The 23,524-nt window shown below is 43.8% G+C and overlaps 1 protein-coding gene and 1 long non-coding RNA gene across 12 annotated transcripts in view; one reads left to right on the forward strand and one right to left on the reverse strand.

The window, feature by feature from the left end:
• tnrc18 (trinucleotide repeat containing 18) overlaps positions 1-23,524 on the forward strand; it is a 179,791-nt gene that overhangs the window by 39,215 nt on the left and 117,052 nt on the right. For 10 of the 11 annotated variants that reach the window (XM_087997943.1, XM_087997941.1, XM_087997949.1 and 7 more), the window contains exon 3: positions 16,853-17,029. The exons of the other annotated variant lie outside the window; for it this stretch is intronic. In XM_087997943.1, the coding sequence (XP_087854069.1) occupies positions 16,853-17,029 (177 nt within the window). The remainder of the gene's footprint in view (positions 1-16,852; positions 17,030-23,524) is intronic. 11 annotated transcript variants of the gene reach the window in all.
• Positions 5,275-21,191, reverse strand: LOC148146623 (uncharacterized). Its single transcript, XR_015760591.1, has 4 exons — positions 21,103-21,191; positions 20,481-20,587; positions 9,515-9,626; positions 5,275-5,399 (listed from the first exon to the last, which is right to left on the reverse strand). It is a non-coding gene; the product is annotated as an uncharacterized LOC148146623 (long non-coding RNA).

A 23,524-nucleotide genomic window follows, 5' to 3' on the forward strand; every position in this document is an offset into this window, starting at 1 on the left:
TGTTGGTGCTGGTAGAAACTTGCCACAACTGTGAGCGTCCACCTCTAAAAAGTCATTTAAACATGTGTAGATTTCAACTGGCTGGTTGGTTGCTTTGATGCTATTTGCTTGTCAACTTCAGCAGTTATAGCAGTTCTCATTGACTGTCCAATACCAAATCAAAGCCCACAGTTTTGTTCCTCATTCCTTACTGTTCTTGAAATGTCATGAGAAGACTGCATTTGATTTTCCACCGATAAGTATTAGTAGTTGCTGTATCTTGTGATATTTAATATCGTAAATGTCTGTCTGATATTTGCTTTAGCAGATGTTCTCACAAATCATTAGGCACAGTCGCTTAATTATAATCCTGGAGTAGAAAATGCTGCTCCTTTCCTCATGGCCTCTGGACCATTTAGTGCTACTTAAGCATAGCCTGTCAAGCACCATAAACATGCGAACAACATATAAACACGGCTGCAGCAATTTTGTACTTACAGACCATTGTTCATTTTTTAAAATTATATTTACTAACTCCATCATTGGCTGCCTTAGTTTTCCCTCTCAACTTTATTGTCTCCAGCAGGTCAGATTAATCTCTTGTGAGTTTGAAATTGAATGTGTGGCAGTTTTGTCGGACGCGTTACAAAATTATATTTGATTACACACTGTCCTTCAGCAGTCTGCCTCCCTGCCTGGAATACTAATGCCCAGGGAGGGTTCTGGTGAATTCGAATGATGTCACCTTCACACAGCAATTTGCCTGTCACGTCAGGTCTTTTGCAATTGTCCAGCCGAGTGGAATCATCCAACAGAGAAGGCAGGTGGCCAACTCTGACTGCGGGACAAGAACCTGTCAAATAAAAAAGGATGGCACCTAGTACAGACTCCCCACTCAAGGCCTGTTACATGTAACAGCCACCCGAAACCCAGCCAACCCAGCCCTTGCCTCCCTGTTCAATCTCCTTTGCCTGGAGGTGCACTGCTTTACTATTGAACTCTCACCATCTCCACCCAAGTCTCCAGGTGATCTTCTTTTTGCAGGAATGCAGGCCCATCTTCCCCTGCATAATGTCTGCAAGCCTGAGACCCAGGAAAACAGCCATGCAAAGCTGCAAACCAGCCCCTGTGTTCGGGAGTAGCATGTAGAGAGGTGTGTCGTTGCTGGGGAGAGCCAGGGGCAGGGTGAGTCCTGGCGAGGGAAGGGGAAGACAAGCTCTCCATACTGTTCTTCATGTTTTTTTTTTCTTCCTTCTGGGATGTGAATCTCACTGGCTGGGCTAGAATTTACCACCCATCCCGCATTGTCCTGTGCAAAGTGGTAGTAAGCTGTGAGGTGGAGGGGCACCCACACAGTGCAGATGTGCAGACAGGGAGGAAGTTTCAGGATGTTGACCCAGCAACAGTGAAGGAATGGCGATATGTTTTCAAGTCAAGATGGTAAGTGGCTTGGAGGGGAACTTGCATGTGGTGATGTTCCCATGTGTCTGCTGCCCTTGTCCTTCTAGGTGGAAGTGGTTGTGGGTTTGGAAGGTGCTGTTCAGAGCTTGGGTGAGTTCCTGCAGTGCATCTTGTGGAGGATGCACAGGCCTGCCTTTGTATCTCTGTGATAAAGGGAGTGATTGTTGAAGGTAGTGCATGGATGCTAGTCAGGTGTGCTGCTGTGTCCTGGATGCTGTTGAGCCTTTCTGCCTGTTGTTGGCGCTGTACCATCCAGGCAATTGGGGACTACCCCATCACACTCCTGACTTGTGCCGTGTGCACAGGTTTTGAGAAGTCAGGAGGTGAGTCACCTAGCCTCTGACCTGCTTTCGCAGCCACTGTATTTATAAGGCTAGCCCAATTCAACTTTGGTTTAAGGTAACCTCCAGGATAATGCAGGGTTGGTGGAAAGGGTGTTCAGCGATGTAACCATTGATTGTCAAGGGATATGGTTAGATTCTCTCTTATTGGAGGTGATTATTGCCTGCTACTTGTGTGGCATGTATGTTACTTGCCATTTATCAATCCAAGCCTGGATATTGTCCAGCTCTTGCTGTCAGTGAACCTGGGCTGCTTCAGTATCTGAGGAGTTGGGAGTGCTGCAATCACCAGCAAAGATTCCCCTTTCTGACTTTATGATGGAAGGAAAGTTATTGATGAAGATGGTTGAGTCGAGGGCACTACCCTGGGAAACTCCTCACAGTGATGTTCTGGAGCTGAGATGATTGACCCGCAACAGCTACAACCATCTTCCTTAGTGCTGGGTATGACCCCCCCAACCAGGGCGAGACTCCCCCTGATTCCCATTAGCTGTGGTTCTGCTAGCGGGAGGTTTCTTTGCCCAGACCTGGCCGCTTTATTAGAATTGCAAAGGGAAACTGAGCCACAGTATTTTGTCTTTTGCTTTGGTCTTTTGTGGTTTGCAGTGGGAATGGCGGGAAAGTCAGCCAGAATTTCTGAAGAATCCTTTGAAAATAGATACATTCTTTTAAAGTGGAGCGATGTTGCTACCACAATGCAGTTCTGCAATGAAATCAGTGTGGGAAACTGTGACTCTGATATGTATACAGTTCCTCTGCTTTCCATCCCAGAGTGACTTTGACAGGTAATCACCTGCTCACTTTGAACTGGTGAAAAAACACAATGTAAATGAGGTAAAGCTGAAGAAGCAAGAGGAATTATCTAAGGTGTGAGCTAGTACTTTGCACCACTCTGAAAACACGCCTCTCTTAAGTGGCAATGTTATTACAGGCTTGTATGCCATAAACATCTGTTTGGAGGCAAATTGGCCGACACAATAGACATTTAAACATCACAAAACCTTCCAGACATGGCATTATTACAGCAGATCATTGCTCCGCCATTATCTTGATCAAGCCAGGCCTCTGTTAACCCTCAGGCCTTGAATCCTTCATGACAAGATCATCACCAGATAAATTCCAACCAAGAAGCCCCTTTAAGCCAATTGATCTAATCTTTCCCAAACTCTAACCCCTTGCCCCCATCACCTTCCATCTACAGCAGCTGGATTCAGCGGGCTGATATCTGCAAGGCCTCATTTTGTGGTGTTTCAAGTTGTGGTGAAAGTCTCCTGTATGTGGGTTATTTTAAACTGGACATGTGACTTCAGCTGAGTGCCCATATGCAGACCAGCCCAACTTTGCAAATGCTAAATCTTTTCAATGGCAGTGTTCGACACCAGCTATTCCCAAGTTGCTCAGATCCGTGCAGTGAGTCTAAGGAGTATACCCTACAGAGATGGAACCACACAGGCACGATCAGCGACACTTCACTAATATAGCATGAATGAAATGCATGGAATGCCTGACTAGCAAGGGGCTCAAAGATTATCAGGGAGAGGCAGGGAAGTGTTGAGGGCACGATCTAATCAGCCATGGTAATATTGAATGTGTAGCGGGATTGAGGGGCTGAATAGGCCTCCTAATTTGTATGCAATGGTCAGGCTTCTTAACTATCCTATTTGCATGTCAAGTCGTAGCACTGTAGTGAAAATACAACCAGAGTAAATATGTGGAAGTCAGACTGGTAGTGCTCTGTGTAGTTTTCTGTTTAGTACAAATAGATTAACAGCCTTCTGCTTTATAATGCTTGTCACTGCAAACCATAATTTCAGTCAACGAGGGAGAGAGGGAAAAAGTGACCCCAGAACAAATATGGTTTTCATTAACCAGGCAGAGCCCCCTTTTGATTCTCAGAGGTGTTAGCTTGACTGATGAATAAGGGTGAAGGCATTGATTTTATAATAGAATTTCAGAGCGACTCCCAAGATTTCAGGGCCTTGGTAGTGCTTCATAATAAAAAATAAGCCTTTTAATAAAAAAAAGAGCCCCGTGATAGGCGTTAGTGTGGCAATAATGTGATGTTGCATTTTCCACTTTTGTTGCTATGTTTCCGGACTGTGCCTGACACAGACCAGCCCTCCCTCTAGCAATCAGCTGTCTTGCACAATACTCGACGGACAAAGAACATCTGGACTTCCTTTTTTTTGGGGGGGCGGAGGTAAAGGGTAATAAAAACCCCACATCTTTCTCAAATCTGGAGGCCAAGAACTTCCTGTGATTGTCACATGGCCCAGTTGGAAAAACGTCCTTACTGTTAAAGAAAATGACTGAACAGCAGTGTGTCTGCTTCAACCTAGCCCTGACTTAGCTGCAAATGTAATGGGAGTGATGCAGCCGTTTCGTATCCAAACCCAGAGGGCAGCGAGACACATGAACAATGCAAAAAGCCTTAACTTCACCAGGTTCCCTTCAGCCTCTTTTATGCAAAAATGGCCTGCTCCTTGGCTAGCACTCATGTCTCTGAGCTGTAAGCTCTTGGGCCGAAGCCACACTCAGGAGACTTGAGCAGAGAGCTAAAGCTGATCCTACAGTGTGCTACTGAGCATGTGCTGCACCCAGGGGGGCATGAGACTGGCACCAGAGTCTGGGAGACCCCAAGAGAGAATAGAGTTTGTTTTTAATTAAGAGGGAGCCACTGGGAATATGTCGAGGAGTTCCTGCTTTGTTATTGTAGGCAGAGCCCAGTTGAGCTCTGACAGGGTCTACACGTGGTTTTTGTGACACTGAGAGGAAACCCTATTATTGCTGTCTGCATTAAATTAAATATTACATTGCTCTATTCTGCTCTTTATTAAATCTACGCTTTGGTTCATAGTCACAAAAGCAAAATACTACAGAAACTATAAACTCAAATTAACATCTGAAGGTGATGGAAGTATTCAAGTTGGGCAGCATCTGTGGAGGCGAACAGAGTAAATATTTCAGGTCAGTGATCATTCAGTGACCTGAAATATTAACTCTGTTTTTCCTCTACAGATGCTGCCTGACCTGCTGAGTACTCACAGCACTTCCTGGCCCTAATTTGCTTCACAGCTGATAACTAGAGGGCATAGATTTAGGGTGAGAGGGGAAAAGTTTAAGAAGGACCTGAGGGGCAATGTCTTCACGCAGAGGGTGGTGCGTGTATGGAATGAGCTGCCAGAGGAAGTGGTGGAGGATGGTACAATTGCAACATTTAAAAGGCATCTGGATGGGTTTATGAATAGGAAGGGTTTAGAAGGATATAGGCCAAGTGCTGGCAAATGGGACTAGATTAGGTTGGGGTATCTGGTTGGCATGGACGAGTTGGACCGAAGGGTCTGTTTCTGTGCTGTACATCTCTATGACTCTATTTAATCCATCATTCTGTTAATTGCTGCATTGTGGATGCTGTTGTCCACAAATGGGTGCTATATTTACTCACAGAACAAACATCACCTTGTTGTAAATGAAAGACTTTAGGATGTTCCTGAAGAGCACAATAAAGTACTTTATAAAGGCACCACATTTTCATTAGTAAGTCAACAAATGTAGGCAATCTCATCCATTCATGTGCACCCAGAAATTGCTGGAAAAGCTCGGTAGGTCTGGCAGCACCTGTGGAGAGAAATTAGAGTTAATGTTTTGGATCGAGTAAGCATTCTGCAGAATTGACTCTCATGATACTGGAGCAAGTGCATTTTTTAACTAAAACGATACCCAGTGATACTTTCGACCGTAACCCTAGAACATGACTAACACGGCCAGAAAACTGAATTGTCAAGGGTGAAGGGAGCAAAGAGCAGAACAAAAAGTGACATGTTCTGAATATCTGCTGCTTCATAATTGTCATGGGAAGTGCCACCAAGTGACATTGCCGGTTTAAGTACAAGCCACAAGTAAGTGCAGTGCTGGGTTTGAAAGAAATTATTTGAATCAGATTTGTAGAAACAGTTTTAATGTCTTGCAATGCCTTGGCATATCTCGAGGGTGTGAAAGGTTCTGCATTAAATGCAGGTTCTTTCTTTTCATCCCTGGCACTACATAGACCAGTATTAGACATGTCGTGGGTACCAGTTCCTTTCTACAATCCCTCCCAATGCCACTGCCTTGGCGATGTTGGCAAGGAGTGGAAAGAACAAAAAGCAGCCATCTGTTTCTCAATGTTCCTCATTCCAAACTAATTAAAGCAATTTCAATCTGGCCTCTTTTAAAGCATAGTTTGCGATACTAATTCAAACCATAAGCCAGTGATAACATAGAAGAATTAGGATTGAGAAAATGTACAAGGATTGGGACGTTTTTAGTTTTTAATGTTTGGATATTAAGCAGGATGTTATAAACCATATTAATACAAGATTAGCACTGAGTATCCAGCATCTGCAGTGGGACTTGTTTCAATCACAGCTGCAGAATATTACGTACTGGCAGCAATGAGTGAAAGTGACTTCTGACTGAATGCTCCTAATTTTTAATATATAACCACAAGACTTAAGGCCATTCTCTATATTTATAGGCACGCAGTATTGCTTCTCAATATATTTTTTATGTAGTGAGGTGTTGGGAATTGATGAGAAGTGGTTTGTGGATGGATTCTGCCACTATGGGCACTTGGCTCATAATAACCGTCAAGTACAATGTTACTTCAAAAATTGATGCATAGAATATTCTTTACAAAATTCAGGAACCTCAGCTTGCTGGTGATTAGGTTCTGCTGGGCAAATATCATCTCTCTTGCTTTTAAATGACCAAAGGTGGCCACATCAACTTCCATACACCCTTCCCCACACCACAAACCCAGGTTTACCTTACCCTATCCACGGCTAAGGTTAGCTGATTGAAAAATGTCCTCCTCCAGCAAACAGCTCTAGATTCTTTGGTTCTTATTATGATGACAACAGCAGCGACTGAATTATTTCAATCAGAGGAAAGAAAATCTCTCAAGTATCAAACATTCTGATATGCTTCTGGTTGATGAGCATAGATTATTGAAGAATGGCCTTTGTTTTATGATCAAGGAGCCAGGTTGTGTAGCACTGGGTATCATAGAATCCCTAGAGTGTGGAAACAGGCCTTTCGGCCCATTAAGTCCACACTGACCCTCCGAAACACATCCAACTCAAACCCACCTTATACCTGTAACCCTGCATTTCCCTTGGTTAATCTACCTAGCCTACACATCCCTGGACACTGGGGGACAATTTAGCATGGCCACACCTAACCTGCACATGTTTGGACTTCCCACACAGACACAGGGAGATTTTTCAAACTGCACAGACAGTCGCTCAAGTGTGGAATGGAACCCAGGTCCCTGGCGCTGTGAGACAGCAGTGCTAACCACTGAGCCACTGTGACACCCAGAAATGTGGCCTGTCAAAAGCTGGGGTTATCTTGAATGCAATGGCACCAGGGAAACGATTTGAAGAAACAAAAGTGCACTTGTATTTATTCCCTTGGCTCTTTCCTGCTTTCAGAGTTGTCCTTTGGGGAAACAGAGCAGCCAAGTTGAGCATATTTGGCTGTCACACCCGCTGCCCGATTCCTCTGGCTTTTGGAGGGGAGGGGTGCTGCACCAAGAGGACTCTGTTCCCGTCTCCAAACTGCCCCATAGACTCAACTGCACCCATCTGAACAGGCAGTCATGACTTTAACATAGTGGATGGAATGTCAGCCTCAGGTTTAGGTGGGTGAAGAGGGTTTTAAATGAGGTGGGCGGTTACTAGGACTACACACTGAAGGTTGATTGCTCTTGGGATGGGAGAGAGCTTTGCAGATGAGCTCTGTCCTCGTTTGCACTTTGACACAGGATAGCAGTCAGGAGCAGGTATATTCGGATGAAACTTCCCTTTCCAGCCAATGAGCAGGATCCTAATGAGTGCTCCAGTGCCTGGCTCATTCTAAGCATTAAAGCACAAGAATAAACAATTTTGTATGCACAAACAGGGCACTGGGGCTCCTGAACTGCAGACGTGTAAATCCTGCCGAGTGATTTGTATGCCTCTCTGCTCTGTGTCTTTGGGAAAGACTGGCTGAGTTTATTTAGAATTACAACATTGAAGCTAAGAGACGTCATATAATATCCACTGGTCAAACTGGTCTTCTGCACATAATTACACTTCTTTCTGCCTGTTGTTTAGTAGGGCAAAGGAAGTCGAAGAAAGGGACATTACTCAGCTTCTGCAGGGGAAGTTGAGCAAAAATTGGCAATTAGGAAATATTTCTTGACTTCCTCCCCTAACACCCATATGTTTCCTCAGGCAAAAGGCTGTATTAGGGTAACTAAGCTAACACAGCCTTAACTGCTCCTCTTAATAAAACCATGTTTTGCGGATTCATTAAAAAAGGTGAACGCCTTGTTATTATATACAAAACACTGAGCTCTTACTGTGAGCAGTCCTGCTGTGTGGTAATGTTTGGTGTATCTGCGTGTGAACTCTATGCTCAAATACTTTCTCTCCTGTCCAGTCTGTTGCAAAATAGAAACAGCTCTCCTTTGCATGAAGCCAAATATGTGGTTTAATTGCTAAGAAATCTACACATACTTGGGGGGGGGGGGGGCTTAATAAATAGACGCAAGGAATTCAAACACAGAGGAGTTATTTTAAGCCACTACAGCTCCCTGCTTAGCCCTGAGCTAGAGTATTGTGAACACATCTGTGCACCACAGTTTAGGGAGTGTCTCAGAGCCTAGGAAGGACCACAAAGGAGATTAACCAAGTAGTACTGAGGGACTCTGGTTCTGACGAAAGACTAGTGACATTGGGATTGTTCTGAGAACAAAGTTAGCTAAGATGAGAGGTGTTCAGAAATGCTGAGGCATTTCGATAGAGATAATAAGAAGAAACTGTTTCTCCTGACAGGTGGGTCATTTAATGGAGGACAGAAATTTCAGACAATTAGCAAAGAAAATGACAGGGAAAAGGTGGGAAGAAGATCTCTCTTACATGGTGAGTTGTTACGAACTGAATTCACTGCTAAAAGGATGCTGTAGGCAGTTTTAACAGGAACTTACAGAAGAGAATTAATCAGAAAAGGGAATATTTGCAGGATAGTAGGGAGTGGGGAGAAGTGGATAGCACTTTCAAAGAGTTAACACAGGGCCCTTTATCCAAATGAGTGAGCCAAGGTTTAATTCCTGGCTTCCTTCATAGGTCTCAGTTAGTGCATTACACTTCCCAGCAGCACCTTGGGCAGGAAAGGGAAATGCAATGAATGGGGATCCTGTTGTCTTCCCTCTGCCGAAGGCCACATCTGTAATGTGTGTGTCAACCGTTGTTGTCACGTCTGAGGTGGAGAATGGTTACCTGTGCAAGAAAGGCAGTCAGTAACCACAGATTGATATAGCATCTTCAAGAAGAAGCCAGTAAGACACATGGGAGAGGGGTCGCTGCAGAGATGTTCAGAGAGGAACACATTCAGATGATGAGCTGGAAATCACAACCCGGTCCACTGAGCTTGCCCCACACTCGTGATGCCTGGAGTGTCATGACCACCAGACAGTTTCAACTCCCATAAGATAGAGGAATAGAGGTAGACCATGCCGCCCACCGAGTCTCCTGCACCATTCGGTGAGATCTGATAAGCCTCATTTTCCCATACACACACCCTATTTCCAATTCCTGCCCTGAGCCCAAGTAGCTTTGTGGTTAAGCTGAAAAACAGAAAAGTAAATGCATAGCCAGAAACAAGGGGCTAGAAGGTATGGTGGGCAATCTGGAAAATGTCTTACTGACCTTCTGCAGTGATCAAAGCAGCCCAAGAACCTGCATTAATCTTGCATGGCCGTGTCCTGCCAATTGACTTTCAGAAGATATGATCTGCTCCAGCTGGATCTCAAATCACTTCCTGTTGAGGTCAATGTATAAACAGCAAGGCTGTTAGTCGAAGTGAAGGGTGCGTTTTTTTTAAGCTAGCTGTTATTGTGTCCCTTTTCTCACTTTCTAACCCAGGACTAACTGTTTGCTATTTCAACATATTAACAAGTTCCATCCCCATCAGCCAATGAAATCCCATTGTGCTTAGAGACATATGTGAGATGTCTGCAAACAGACAACTCTTGGTCTCTCCAAAACCTTTTCTCCTCAGAGAAACATCTGCACTAAAACGTTTAATTTTGAAAGGTTGCTATTTTTACTCGAGGAGTTGGCACTGTTAGTCTCTACATGTCAGAGGCAGCTGGTGAATTATGTGATATTGTTTGAGCATGAGGCCTGGGAAAGTCTCTGGGTTTGCGATTGGCCCGTTTTTGGTGGAAAATTAAAATGTTTCAAGGTTTGAGTTAAACCAGGCATGTAAGAAACATCTTTTTAATCTGGATGACTCTTGCATTTTTGGTCCTTTCATCTCTGGCAAATGCCTATAACATTCTATATAAAATAGAATGCTTTCTACCTGCAGCTCTATTCTTTAATCCGGGTTCAACCCAGAATAAGCCAACTCTCAAAGAAAGCATCATGACTTCAAACAAATGAAAATGTAATTTGATTTTGCTGCTACATACAGATGCACACACGCACACATACAGACATACAAAAACACAGGCGCGCGCGCGCGCACACACACACACACACATACAGACACACGCACATATACATACTCTCTCTGGGTTTATGTGTGGCATTGATAGCTGACTTCACCTCCATACTGTCCCTGGAGACTGTGTTGCCAGTATCAAATCTCCAGCACCACAATTTTCATTTCAAGATATGTTCCTGGGGAAAGTGAATACAGAGGAACCTCGATTATCTGAATCTCGGATTATCTGGCAAGATTGCAAGGTCCTGATGCTTGGCTAAGCTATGTTTTCTGGCATTTGATTATCCAGAATTCGATTAACAGACAGAAATACTCCCTGCCTGTGTCCTTCGGATAATCGAGGTTCCTCTGTATTGCTGACAGCAACAGCATTGGTCACCCATCTCTCATCTGAGGTTTGATTTGTCAGGCCACTACAGGCCAGTCAGCTGTTGTGGGTGTGGAGTCACATCTTGACCAGATCAGGTAAAGAGCTAAAAGCTGCCTTTCAGAAAGGACATTTAGTGATCCAGGATTTCCCATTTGGGAGAGCTGTCACTTTTCTCACTTCCTGGGAACACCCGTCAATCAGGCTGGTGGCAAATTGATGTCTTTCGTTTAAGGTAACTGTTGGGGGGTTGGAAAGTTCTACTGTGGGTTACCTGGGACATATAATTCCTTTTCTTAATTTCAAACTATATTCATAAAATATCTCTTTACATATATACATAGTCACAAACGCAGTTTGGTTCTGTACAGTAGTGTATCAAGGAGACAAACAAAACATGGGAGTTTGACTGTATCCAAATAAACCAAAGGCATCTCTCACTTGAACCATATGTTTGAGGCACAAGGAGGGTCCCACATTGAACTGCACGGATTCCCCAGCAGAAAGACCTTCAGCAGAAAGACCTCAGACAGTGGTCTTTCCCTACTGTGCCTTGGCATCAACTGCCCAAGCTTCAATACGTCCCTCAGCATGTCGTCCTGGTTCTTGGAATGTGCCAGTCTGCAACATAATTCCTGTTGTGGCAGGAAAGATCAGAGTCTTCCGAGTGCCAGTCACCCGATTGTTTGCCTTTCCCACCACTTCGAGGGTAGGGTAAATCCTGCCCACTGGCGGTAGGGTTTTCTTCCCTCAAGGGCATTAGCAAACCGGTTGGGGGCACCTCACACAGAAATCATCAGTGAAAGGTCACTTCCATTGCTACCAGGCTACCTTGATATTGAGAATCGTGCTCATGTATTTCAACCTCAAGGATCCTGCTAAGTTTGGAGTGAGTCAGAAAATGGTCACGGTGGAATTCACATTGTTTAGGAGGAATTCAGGTAAAGATTGAAGAGATTATGCCACTTAATACGAAGGCATGGCTTTTTAATAGAAGGCAGCAGTTGGGGTAAGAAACATGAGGTTTTTATTTGGCACTTCTCCTCGTGTGGAGTTCGCATTTCTTGCTGCTGTCGTCAGTACTTTTTAAACACAGACCACTTTGTTTTTAAGCCGCTCTAATGGTTAGGACAGATTGCTTCTAAACTCCTGTCTAATTAACATAAAATGAATTCTGAGCCTTTCTTCTTACGTTTGTGCATCACCTAACACGGTCCTTTCGTCAACAGCCACAGCCATCCGGGTCTAATATTTAACTCTGATAACCGGGCCTAATTAAACAACGCTAGACAATTGTGGTCTTTACATAAACAGTGGTATGTCTTAGCGTTCAGCCCTGCATACCAATGCTGTGAATTCTCCTTGCTGAAAGGAAGGCTTTTTGTGTGTATTATGGCTGCCTATTAGCATCAAAGAAAGAAAAACATTGCATTTATGTAGCACCTCTCCCAACTTCAGGATCTCCCAAGGTGTTTCACAACCAGTAAAATACTTTTGAGATGCAGTCATGTTGTCATGTAGCAGATATGGTAGGCAACCATCATGTGAATGCATCCCCATTCAAACTTAACGTGGTAACTGGGATACTTTCTGTTTTGTCCCTTTATTGCCTAATCTCTTATTCTGCCATAGCCCACACCCACTTTAAGGGCCTTTACCTTGGCACAAACACGTTCCCTCGGCACCTCACAAAAAGCATGGTATTTCTACTAACTTGAGCCTCGTCAGGAAGTCATGACAGACTGTTCAGCTGTAGGAGTATCACTGCTATGCTCTTTCCCGTGCTGCAGTCATTAGAAAGGAATTTGTAGTTTTTCTGCAGAACTGGGTGTATGACTGAACACGCATAACTATTTTGCAGAAAGTACGTATTTAGCCAGCAAACAATCTAATTAGTAAAATCGAGATCATGGCTGATGAAAACAGTGATTTGCCCAGCAAAGCACAGTGGTATGGACCAGACAAGATCCCCTTCAGAATATATTAAGAAGGTAGCCTAGACCCAAACCTTTTCTAATTTTAAAAGTAAATGTGAAGTTCCAGATGTAATTTGATTAGTCAAACTACTCGACATTAAGCAAAACACAATTTATTCAAACATTATAGTTAAAATACAACAAAAGAAAGAAGAACTTGGAATAACCTAACTCTACTGGAAATCTTAACGGAATAATAGACACAGTGACGGTTACTAATTAACTGTTCCAATATAATAACATCCCGTAAGCACACACTTTGCAAAAACAAAATCAATAAAACAGATTGTCTTGCATGCAGTCCTCCAAACCAGGAGGAAGGAACTCAAAAGACAGCTCTGAGAAAGAGAGCGAGAACACCAGCTTTCAGCTGTAGCAAACAGAAATGTGGCAGCTTTTCACAACCCCAGCAGCTTCTGCTACTGAAAATCTAAGAAACTAAAAATCCCTCTTTCAGGCTGCTTCTATTGTTCCAACTTTTAAAAAACGGATTAAGACTTCACAAGTTATTTATCTTCTTGCAGACTGTTCATTACCTCTGCCTTAAAACCTCTCAAAAAAAAAGGGACAAAGTAACCTTTTAGGAAAACAGCATAGTCACAACAGTAATTGGAGGATAGTTACCACTGATCCTTTACAATGAGCATGCGTGCATCAGGGTAGTAATCTAGGAGGTAAATCTGGCATGTGCAAAAAAAATGAAAACGATACTGTGCATTTAATTGAACAGGCTGCACATAGTAAAAAAAACATTGATAATTATACAGTACATATGATGTAAATAAAATCAATCCTAGTGACTGATTGCAGCACTATCTCTGAGTGTAATTGACAAGAGTTAGTCAAACCTCTCAAGTTTGCCTGCAAATAGTGATGTCACTGTCTGCATGCCGTGAGAAAAGGTCCTCATTCCTGACTGGAGTCTCCTCATACTGCAGTCAGGGCTTGAAATGTCCTGGTTTATATGTTTCAGTTTTGCACACCTCATTTGTAGAATTTATTAACTGAGCCACTTGGGGAAGCTGCAATCGCTGTTTTGAGAATTGTTAAATGTAAAACAAGTTGTGGGCGGCACGGTGGCACAGTGGTTAGCACTGCTGCCTCACAGCGTCTGAGACCCGGGTTCAGTTCCCGCCTCAGGCGACTGACTGTGTGGAGTTTGCATGTTCTCCCCGTGTCTGCGTGGGTTTCCTCCGGGTGCTCCGGTTTCCTCCCACTGTCCAAAGATGTGCAGGTCAGGTGAATTGGCCATGCTAAATTGCCCGTAGTGTTCGGTAAGGGGTAAATGCAGGGGTATGGGTGGGTTGCGCTTTGGCGGGTCGGTGTGGACTTGTTGGGCCGAAGGGCCTGTTTCCGTAATGTAATCTAATCTAAGCAGAATTGTCAGTCTGAGGGTTGCAATGTTCATGTGGTAGACCAGGGACTTCACTGTCACTTCTAAAAGGGAAGGGAGTGGGTATAGAAATCACCCATTAGTTGGAGCATAGTGCTGTTCATGTTGAAGAAACAGTTTCCAACTCGATAATTGCATGAGTGTCCCTGGCCTCGACTCATCTATTGCTGAAATCCTTATCCGTTCCTTCATTATCTCTGGACAAATGCATTCCTGGTTGACCTCCCACGTTTCACTCTCCTTGAAATTGTTAATCACATTTTTGTTGCTGGTTATTAATATGTCCAGTCCTGTTCCCCAGTGCTGCAGTTGAGCAACATCTTGATGCTAACATTCTAAGCATTGTTGCCCTGTAACCTTGCCCCTCCCAATCTCCGCAATCTCCTTCAGCCCCACAATCCTCCGAGATATCTGTACTCCTCTAATTATGGCCTCTTCAGCATTTTCGGATTTAATTGTTCTATTGTTGGTAGCTGTTCCATTAGTTACCAAGGCTTTAAGCGCCAGAATCCCTCCCTAAATCTCTCCTCATCTCTCATTTTCCTTCTTTAATATCACCATCAAACTGATCTCTTTAACCAAGCTTTTGTGTGTCTGCCATAAAGGCTTATTACAGCTTCGTGTCAGGTTGTGCTTTACATCACACCCGTAAAGCAGTCTTTGAAAGTTTTATTCCATTTATGGCGCAACATAAATGCAAATTGTTGTTACGGCAGTGAAGGAGATAGGAGAAAATTTAAAATACTTGAACAAATACTTCGTCACTTCAATAGGATATGACCATCATAGTGTAAATTCTGTCAAGTACCAAATGGGTCCCGTCTAATGCCGTGCTTTTTAAGGGACAATACAGCATTCCAAATTCAAAGGGTGTTTAATATTTGGGGGGAAGGCGTGTGATTGCCTGTACCTAGGGTCATATGAAGAAGAGCTGCAAGTTGTCCCAATGCACTGATACTGGAATGCACACTGTGATGGGGGTTTCCAAGTTAGCTTCCCATTAAACATTGAACCTGGGATTGAGAGCGACAATGTTTTAGGAGACGGCCAGTCTGTGAGTGAAACATTTTGTACAGTTGATTTTAACATTGTTTTTTGTATCTGAGTTCTTGCAGTGAAGCAATGACCTTCAACTTTTCCAGAACATTGTGTGCATAGCAATTCTTTTTTACTTTTGAGGGGGAAAGCCTGTTTCCCTACATTACTGACTTTGTAAGAGCTTGCTCATCTCACACATTGACACTGACCTGTCATCCATAATCCGATATTTGTCGCCCAGGGTAAATTGCCTACTGCAGGGAAACCTGTTCAGTAAAGGTTCAGAAATCAGAAAACCATTTATATAACACCTCAGGACATCCTCAACAATTTCATAACCGAAAAATACTTTTGAAATTTTGTAACTGATATAATATAAAAGAGAAAAAGCAGTCAATTTGTACAAGAGATGGAAAGTCCTACAAACGCCAACATTATAATAGTTCCAATGAAGGTCACTGGACCTAAAATGTTAACTCTGCTTTCCACAGATGCTGCCGGACCTGCTGAGTTTCTCCAGCAATTTCTGTGTTTGTGACATGATATTGGTTGAATGAAAAATACCAATCTGTACATCAAGAGAAACCTCCCCCCCGGTTCTAATAATGCTGTAGACTGATGGTTTACAATCCCACTTGGAAGATAGTGTCTCGCACAACAGAGTACTCCCTGTACTGCTTAGTTTTTGTACACAAGTCCTTGAGCAGAGCTCTAACCAACTTCTGACTCCAAAGCTAGGGCACGACCACTAACTCAAGGCCTCTACTTGTGTGTGGCCTATCTATATCAGATAGCTTGTTATACATTTTACTTTTCAGCTGATCAGCAAGGACTTACTTAGCTGGTTGATGCTTTCCATACATCAGTGTATTCTGTATGTTACAGTAACGTTCTATAATGGGAGAAGTTTAAATTCTGACTACATTGTGCTTCAGCATGTAGTTTTGCTGTTGACGGTTGTGGGCTCTAATTTGTCCATTGCAAGAGGGTTGCAGTTTTCACTGGAAAAAGAACGGAATTGCAGAGGCTCCTTTAAAGATCCCAGAATAAGGATGGCAATTTGTGACTCACTCCCATTACTCATAAGGCAGTGCTTCTAAATTCTGTGCAATCAAAATTAGCTGAGAAAGAAGACACTTCATTTGCACCCATTAATGAAGGGGAAGAAAAATTTAAAGATTTAAAAATATAGCTTTTTGCAGGTTGTTTGTCGTGTACTATCTTTTCTTTTCCATTTCCCTATTAAAATGGATTGCAGTCCCCCTTGATGTTTAAATATATGCATAATCCATGAATACAGCATCTGATGTGACGGGTTTCTCAGAACTTGCACTGGTGATTAGAATATTTGGGACAGACCTTGATCTCTCTGGCATTGTAACTGTGTCATCACCCCCAGACATATCCTTGTCATGAACACTTTCAAGTCACAGTCTAGCACACACTGTGAAGTCGGTGTTGGATTTAAGGACAGTGATAGGAACTGGCACTGTTTTTAAGTCCAGCCTCATTTCAATCCATTAGCTCAGAAGGTGGTTTTGAAAAGACATTGTAAAGGTGGCAGGTTTAATGCTGCAATAATGTATGGTAAGAGTAAATGTTATGCTGCTTGCTTTTGTTGTGTTTTGAATTGAATTGAGTGTAAGCAGGGCGATTTTGTTTTTTTTTATTTATTGTAGAGTGGATAATACTGTGGACAATAAAATAGCAGATCCTGACTGTACTGTCTCTCACCCCCTTCCCCTCCCTCTCCCCACATCAGGTGATGCCTACCCCGGTGGCTCAACTCCTTTTCTTGGGGGTTTCGTCGCCAGTGGCCTAGGGACCTCGACTGCACCTCATGGAACCCCTGCTCCTTTGCCCTCTGACCCTTCCTTCCGTGGACCCAACCCCACAAATATCCAGATGGCACAGCTCTGGGTCGCGCACCCTCCTGAAGGTAATAAAACAAACCAATCATTCTCCACACGCTCGCCGCTTGGGTTTTTACAGGGCCAGACTGAGTCTGCTGGCAGCTAGGATCAGCAACAGGCTCAGGGACCAGCCGTTACATGTGTTGCAAAGTTTTCTTTTTGTTGGAATGAAGTAGGAAAGCAGTAATATCACAGAAACTTGGATGTAAATTCTCCCACTCAGTTCATCTGGAAGCAGTTGTTGCCTGACAAACCACGGCTGTTTGTAACTCTGTTTACTCAGTCGCTCACAATCGTCTACTGTTATCCAATCGCTTGGCAAATAAAGTGACGTTGTTGGTTTAGCAATCCTGGTGGGACAGGGAGGGGTGTGTGTGTGTTTGTGTGTGTGTGTGTGTTCACTTCCTCTGCGGTCCTGCACAGTGAATTGTGATAGGTAAAAACAATGACTGCAGATGCTGGAAACCAGATTCTGGATTAGTGGTGCTGGAAGAGCACAGCAGTTCAGGCAGCATCCGAGGAGCAGTAAAATCGACGTTTCGGGCAAAAGCCCTTCATCAGAAATAAAGGCAGAGAGCCTGAAGGGTGGAGAGATAAGCTAGAGGAGGGTGGGGGTGGGAGAAAGTAGCATAGAGTACAATAGGTGAGTGAGGTAGGGGATGAAGGTGATAGGTCGGGGGGGCGGGGGGAGGGAGTGTCCTATCCACTCCGCCCTCCCCCTCCCCACTCGACCTATCACCTTCATCCCCTCCCCCAACTCACCTATTGTACTCCATGCTACTTTCTCCCCACCCCCACCCTCCTCTCATTTACCTCTCCACCCTTCAGGCTCTCTGCCTTTATTCCAAATGAAGGGCTTTTGCCCAAAACGTCGATTTTACTGCTCCTGGGATGCTGCCTGAACTGCTGTGCTCTTTCAGCACCACTAATCCAGAGTGAATTGTGATGTTTCTCCTTCTCTCAAGTGTAACTGTGTTCAATCTCTGTGATTATATCCTGACCTTCTTTCTATTGCTGTTAAAAGGAGAGATCCTAGAAATGGGGATCCGTCTCCTTCGAGCAGGGAAGGTTAAGGGGTGACTTAACCAAAGCGTTTTGGGAATTGAATTTAATGCCTTTGGGGAAAATGTTGGAGTGTGGGGGGAAGAGATGATTTGATTATATTGTGGCAACTTTTGTTTTGACCTGAGGTGGACTGTATGAAGAGGTGGTTGCCCAGTCTCTGAACCCAATGAACTGGGGTTCACCCTCAATCCTGAGCAAAGAAGGTTGGCAAAGAAGATTGAGTGGTCCGTTTCAAAAATGAATTGGATGAAGACCAGAAACGGTTTGGGGGGTGGGGCGGGGGGGGGGGGGGGGGGGGGGGGGGGAGCTGTGCGGTGCAGTGCAAGGGTGGAAGGGTGGGGGTGGGTAATGGAGAGCTGTGGAGTAAGGCGAAGGGTGTGGAACAAATTAGATGGTGCCTTCAAAGAGTCAACAAAAGTGGGCTGGGCACAATGGTTTTATTCAGCAATGTGCAATTGCCTGAGAAGACAGAGCTGTAGGAAGAGGCTGCATCTGATAACCTGATCAGGATTAGAATCCAAACCTTGTTAAAAGGAGAAGTAATAGTTTTTTTCCAAACCAAACTAGGGAAATACTTTCCCATCCTGAAATCTGAATTGTGTGCACAGGTCTACCATTCTGGACATCCATGGAAATGGAGACTGGTTGAGAATGGAACTAAGTCAGCATCATCTTTACCTCAGTTTGGCCAGTTTTCTCAATATTACTATCATTGCCATTTTTAAGGGACTTGTTCCCCAGCTAGCCAACAGTACATCAGAGCAATGACTTGTCATCTCATGTTGCCTTTCCCATTATTAAGCATTGGCAGCCACTTGAGGTTTTTCCTAAAGTCCCATGGAATTCTAGATTAATCTGGTCACAGCTATGAGTAACACAGGAGAAAAAAACATAGGGACATTTAAAAGAAAGAGGTTTAATTTAATAATTTCCTTTGGACACAGTGGTTTATCAGTTCAAATATTGGCGATGATTCTGACTGGGTGGGGTGATTGGAGGGGAGACATCAGGTGAGCACACCTCCAGGGATGCTTCCGGCCAGACCTGGTGAACTTGTTATTACTGTCGATGACTTAGCAAAGATCCACCAATTCGTTCTGATCCCACTTCCCAGGCAGGATTGTTATAAATATGCAATTACACCTGTAAGCCAACCCTACCATTGTAATGTCGAGGAGGAAGCTGCTAATTTAAGTAGTGATTTGCTCTGCATGATGTAACCTATGCGCATCACTGCATGCATATTTTCTAAAAATTACCACATTTTTTGGAACACTTTTTAATATGGTGTACATGCAGTGATTGGTAAAAGCCTCTGGAAAGTCTGCTGGCTGTGATCTATATAAAATCCTGTTGCAGTAATTGGCACAATATACTTCCATAATTTCATTGTTGCATTGTGCCAGTGCACCACCAGGCATCTGGTTTTTATCTATCTCCTTGACCAAGCTGTTAGCCAGCCTGTGCCAACATCGCCTTCTCCGTGGATTCGGCATGGATTTCCTTTATCCCAAGTGAAGAGACCCGCGACATTTTTGTACATCAGGGCACTGCAGAAATGCAACTTGTTGTAGTAACAGGAATTTTGGTTGAGAGAGAAAGAGAGATGTTCAGAAACGACAAGTCAGCTCATCCAAGTATTCGGCTGGTCAACACAATTTGGACATTCCGTCTGGAGCAGATCAATAGCAACAAAACTCAACCCCAGTAGCAAAGTGAAGCTTTTTCCCTCAGGTCAGTTCCTTTAGTTTGCTGCTGAATCATTTAGACCTTCAGTCCGACTGAATGCTCCCAAAAATGTCAGTCTTTCCCTGCTTGAAGTCCGTTTTTTCTGCTTTTTTATGCCTATTTCAGTTCCAGCGATTGGCCCAGCACTGAGATAAGTGTCAGCAGGAGAACAGATCTATGTGGATGCACATCCAGTATAATAAATCAGATTCACAGTTCAGTTTAAATAAAAGGAAAAACAGTAAATCAAAACCGCACTGTTATTGTTCACCATATATCCTGACAGTCACAGAAGGCTTCAAGTATCTATCGAGCTCAGATTGCTGCCACCTCTTCGATGCCAGTGGACAATGTCACTGAAGAGAGAAGGCCCATCAGAAAGTTCAGCCTCCTCTCTACCTGCTACCAGATGATTAAAGATCAGGAACAAAGCTTTTGAATTTGGGACTGTATTCACATTGAAGCTCTTGCCTTCAATCTTAAAAGCCCACCTTTTGATATCCTTCTCGTTGGCAAATGCCTTGAATTTGGAACATATTGCCATAGAAATCTTTGCACACAACAATGCCAAAAGTACCTTAGTGGTGGAGGGAGTAGGTGTTTAACCAAGTGGATGGGGTACCAATCAAACACTCAGTCAGACTGAAGGCCTAAATGATTCAGTAGCAAATTAAAGGAACTGACCTGAGGGAAAAAGCTTCACTTTGCTTCTGGGGTTGAGTTTCATTGCAATCGATCTGCTCCAGACGCAATGACTGAATGGTGTTGAGGGTCATTCGATCTAGACCTGTCTAGAAAGACAAAGCAAACCCATCACACTCTAGATTTGTCAGTCAGAGGCGTAGAGACTGGGGAGTCAGGAGATTTTCACTCTGTGGAAATTCCAACTTCTGATTTTGCCAAATAATAGGCACAGACAAAATGATTCTTCCACTGGTTGGGAATGGAATCCTCGGGATTCTAATCACTAATAAATCCACTAGGGCATTCAGCAGAAACGTCTTCGTCTGGAGAGTGGAATTTGCCGCACACGGAGTAACTGAGGGAAATAGCATAGTGCACATCAGGGGAAGCTAGATAATTTCACTAAGGCCAAAGAACATGCCGATACAGTGAGACAAGAGAGATGAGAGGAAGTTCTGACCTATTGACCTATTGGGCTAACTTTCCTGTTTTTGTGAAAGTTGTTGTTTAAATCACTGCACAGGTACAAAAGGTAACTCACTGTCACCCCCATGCGCCTTCCGCCCCCCCCCCCCCCCACCACCACCACCATTGAACACCCTCGATAAAGCAGCGTTCCTACCTTTCCATACCTCATAGTGCACAGACTGAATCAGCGTAGCTTTGGGAGTGAGCTCTCCCTTTGTGGCCAAGGCTAAGTTTAAGTGCCATTGGATCACAAAAAAATGTATGAAAGTGAGTCCAGTGTGTCAGCCAATTCAATCAGGGACGGAACAGGGCAGGAAAGAGGTGAGATGAGTCACTGAAGGGTTAATTAAGCCATTTTAATAACTGCAAAGGTCTTGTTTTTACAGCATTAGATCCATGTCCTCAAGCCAAGCCCGGTCTTTCCTTGTTTGTTGAGTTTGCTTTACCATAAAACCTAGGTGTGGTTGGCAGACAGTGAATCAGACTTAACTCAGGCCAAACTTTCTGTTGTTCAGCAGTGACTCATGCACTTATTGTAACGAATCCCATTTCTCTGTTCAAATACAAGCCATCCATCTGTGAATTAACCCCTTCCAGCGTGCACTGCTGAGTGCAGGATTCCACTTGAATTGCTGTGTTCATGGTTCCACCAATCTTGTTGCAGTTAAGTACTGAGCAGGAATGCTGGATTCTCATGGTTTATGATCTTGTTAGTGTTACCACAACACATGCTGATTTTTGGTGGATTACTATTAATAACACTATAAAACAAATTATGGTTTATACCAGTGATTTTAACTTTAGTAGGTGGTTACTTAATTATACTTTTGAGTAATTAGACCTCCATTGATTCTGAAACTCTGATTCTGACTTCTGAAGAGAGAGTATTTGAAAGGAACAGGGTTACTGAACCTGAGCAGGTCTGCCGAGGGACTGGTGTCAGGCTGTAACTCAGAATTTCTGGGGTTGTACTCGATTACACAATCAGATGATGTAGTATATTCGGAAAACAGAGCTCTTTGACTAGTTTCCGGTGAGTCACCATGAGCCCAGTTACCGCGGTGCGTACACTTGCCTTTTGGCTATCTGGGGTCTGTTTTATAGGACACCAGAGGCAGGATGGTGCCAAATGAACAAACCTAAAAACAGAGCTTGCATATGTGCTTTTCATTAGCTTGGCAGTCTCCCTTTACATTGGCTGAAACTCAGCTAAGCACACCAAGTGGGGCTCACTCAATCTGATACTAATATATTCCTGAGAACATATTAAAGACTGCCTGTTGCATTTTATAGTGGAAACTATCTGAGGAACGCAGTAGTGCTCTGGCAGTAGACCTGAATTTTATTTAATGACTTAGTGCAAAACTATGATGCAAAGCTATAGGGATACTAGCTTCTTTTCCAATGCACAGCTCATTTCCCAGAGATGCTGACTCATCCTGGAGTATGTTTTTATCAAGAGCTTCCCTTATCCAATAGCTCTTTCACATTGGCAACAGAGACCTCAGCCGTGTACCTGTGGTAACAGTCCAGCTATGCCTGATTCGGTCATTGCCTGACCTTCAGAGTGTTGTTCCGACAGGAATCAATGGGCAGTTATCAAGAAACCACATCCTCTGTGAGACACGCATCCTCCTTTTCCAGCGTCATCTCGACCACGTCGCCCGCATCATGTCACCTCTCAAAATTGCACGGGACTTCCCTCACTTAGTCCCACCCTTCTCTTCCATGTCTTCACCAATTCCATGCTCAACCACTCCAACCTTGCATCAGCTGGCCTTTCATTCATAAAGTTCGATTCATCCAAATGTCTGCTCCTCACTTCATAATATTTCACAAAATCCTCATCACCTATCACGCTCAATGCTCTTTACATTGGCTCTTAGCCCACAGCAACAACTTGAACACTTACAGAGGCACAGGTTCCAATCTCTCCACAGCCTTTCTCTCTCTTACCACCGGCCATACAAATCTCTGAGAGCTCCAGATTCTGGTACCCCACCCATTGCTCTCTCTGCATCCATTCAGCATCTTTTGCTACCCCAGGATGTCCCAAAATACTTCACAGCCAATGACATGATCTTCCAAACCTGAAACCTCTACTCCCTAGAAGGACAAGGGCAGAGGATACATGGGAATGTCACCAAGTGTGTGTTCTTTGCCACCCATGGTTTTGGAACTAAAGCACCATCCCTTTACTTCTTCTTGATCATCCTATTGGAAGTCTCCCCTGCACAGCGATGTGGGTGTACCTGTACCCAAAGGACTGTGGAGGTTGGTGAAGACAGCTCCCACCACCTCTTCTAGGACAATTAGGGATGGGCAATAAATACTGGCGAGTGATGCCCACTGCCCACTAACAAATAAAAGCAAAGCAGTAGGATGTGCAGCGACCAGATTGAGCACAGTGAAGATCTACAGGTAACCATGAAATAATTGCAACATCATCTCTTTTCAGGGATGTTGGTGGAGAGGTAAATATTACTGTCAATGTCTGGGAGAATTCTTCTACTTTTCTTCACAGAATGTAACAGGATGCTTTATACCAACCCAACAGAACCTTGATTTGAAGGCTC

This window comes from Chiloscyllium plagiosum, unplaced genomic scaffold (assembly GCF_037043375.1).
Source record: "Chiloscyllium plagiosum isolate Xiang-an unplaced genomic scaffold, Cpla_swu_hap1 HiC_scaffold_20, whole genome shotgun sequence".
In the NCBI taxonomy this organism is placed as follows: domain Eukaryota; kingdom Metazoa; phylum Chordata; class Chondrichthyes; order Orectolobiformes; family Hemiscylliidae; genus Chiloscyllium; species Chiloscyllium plagiosum.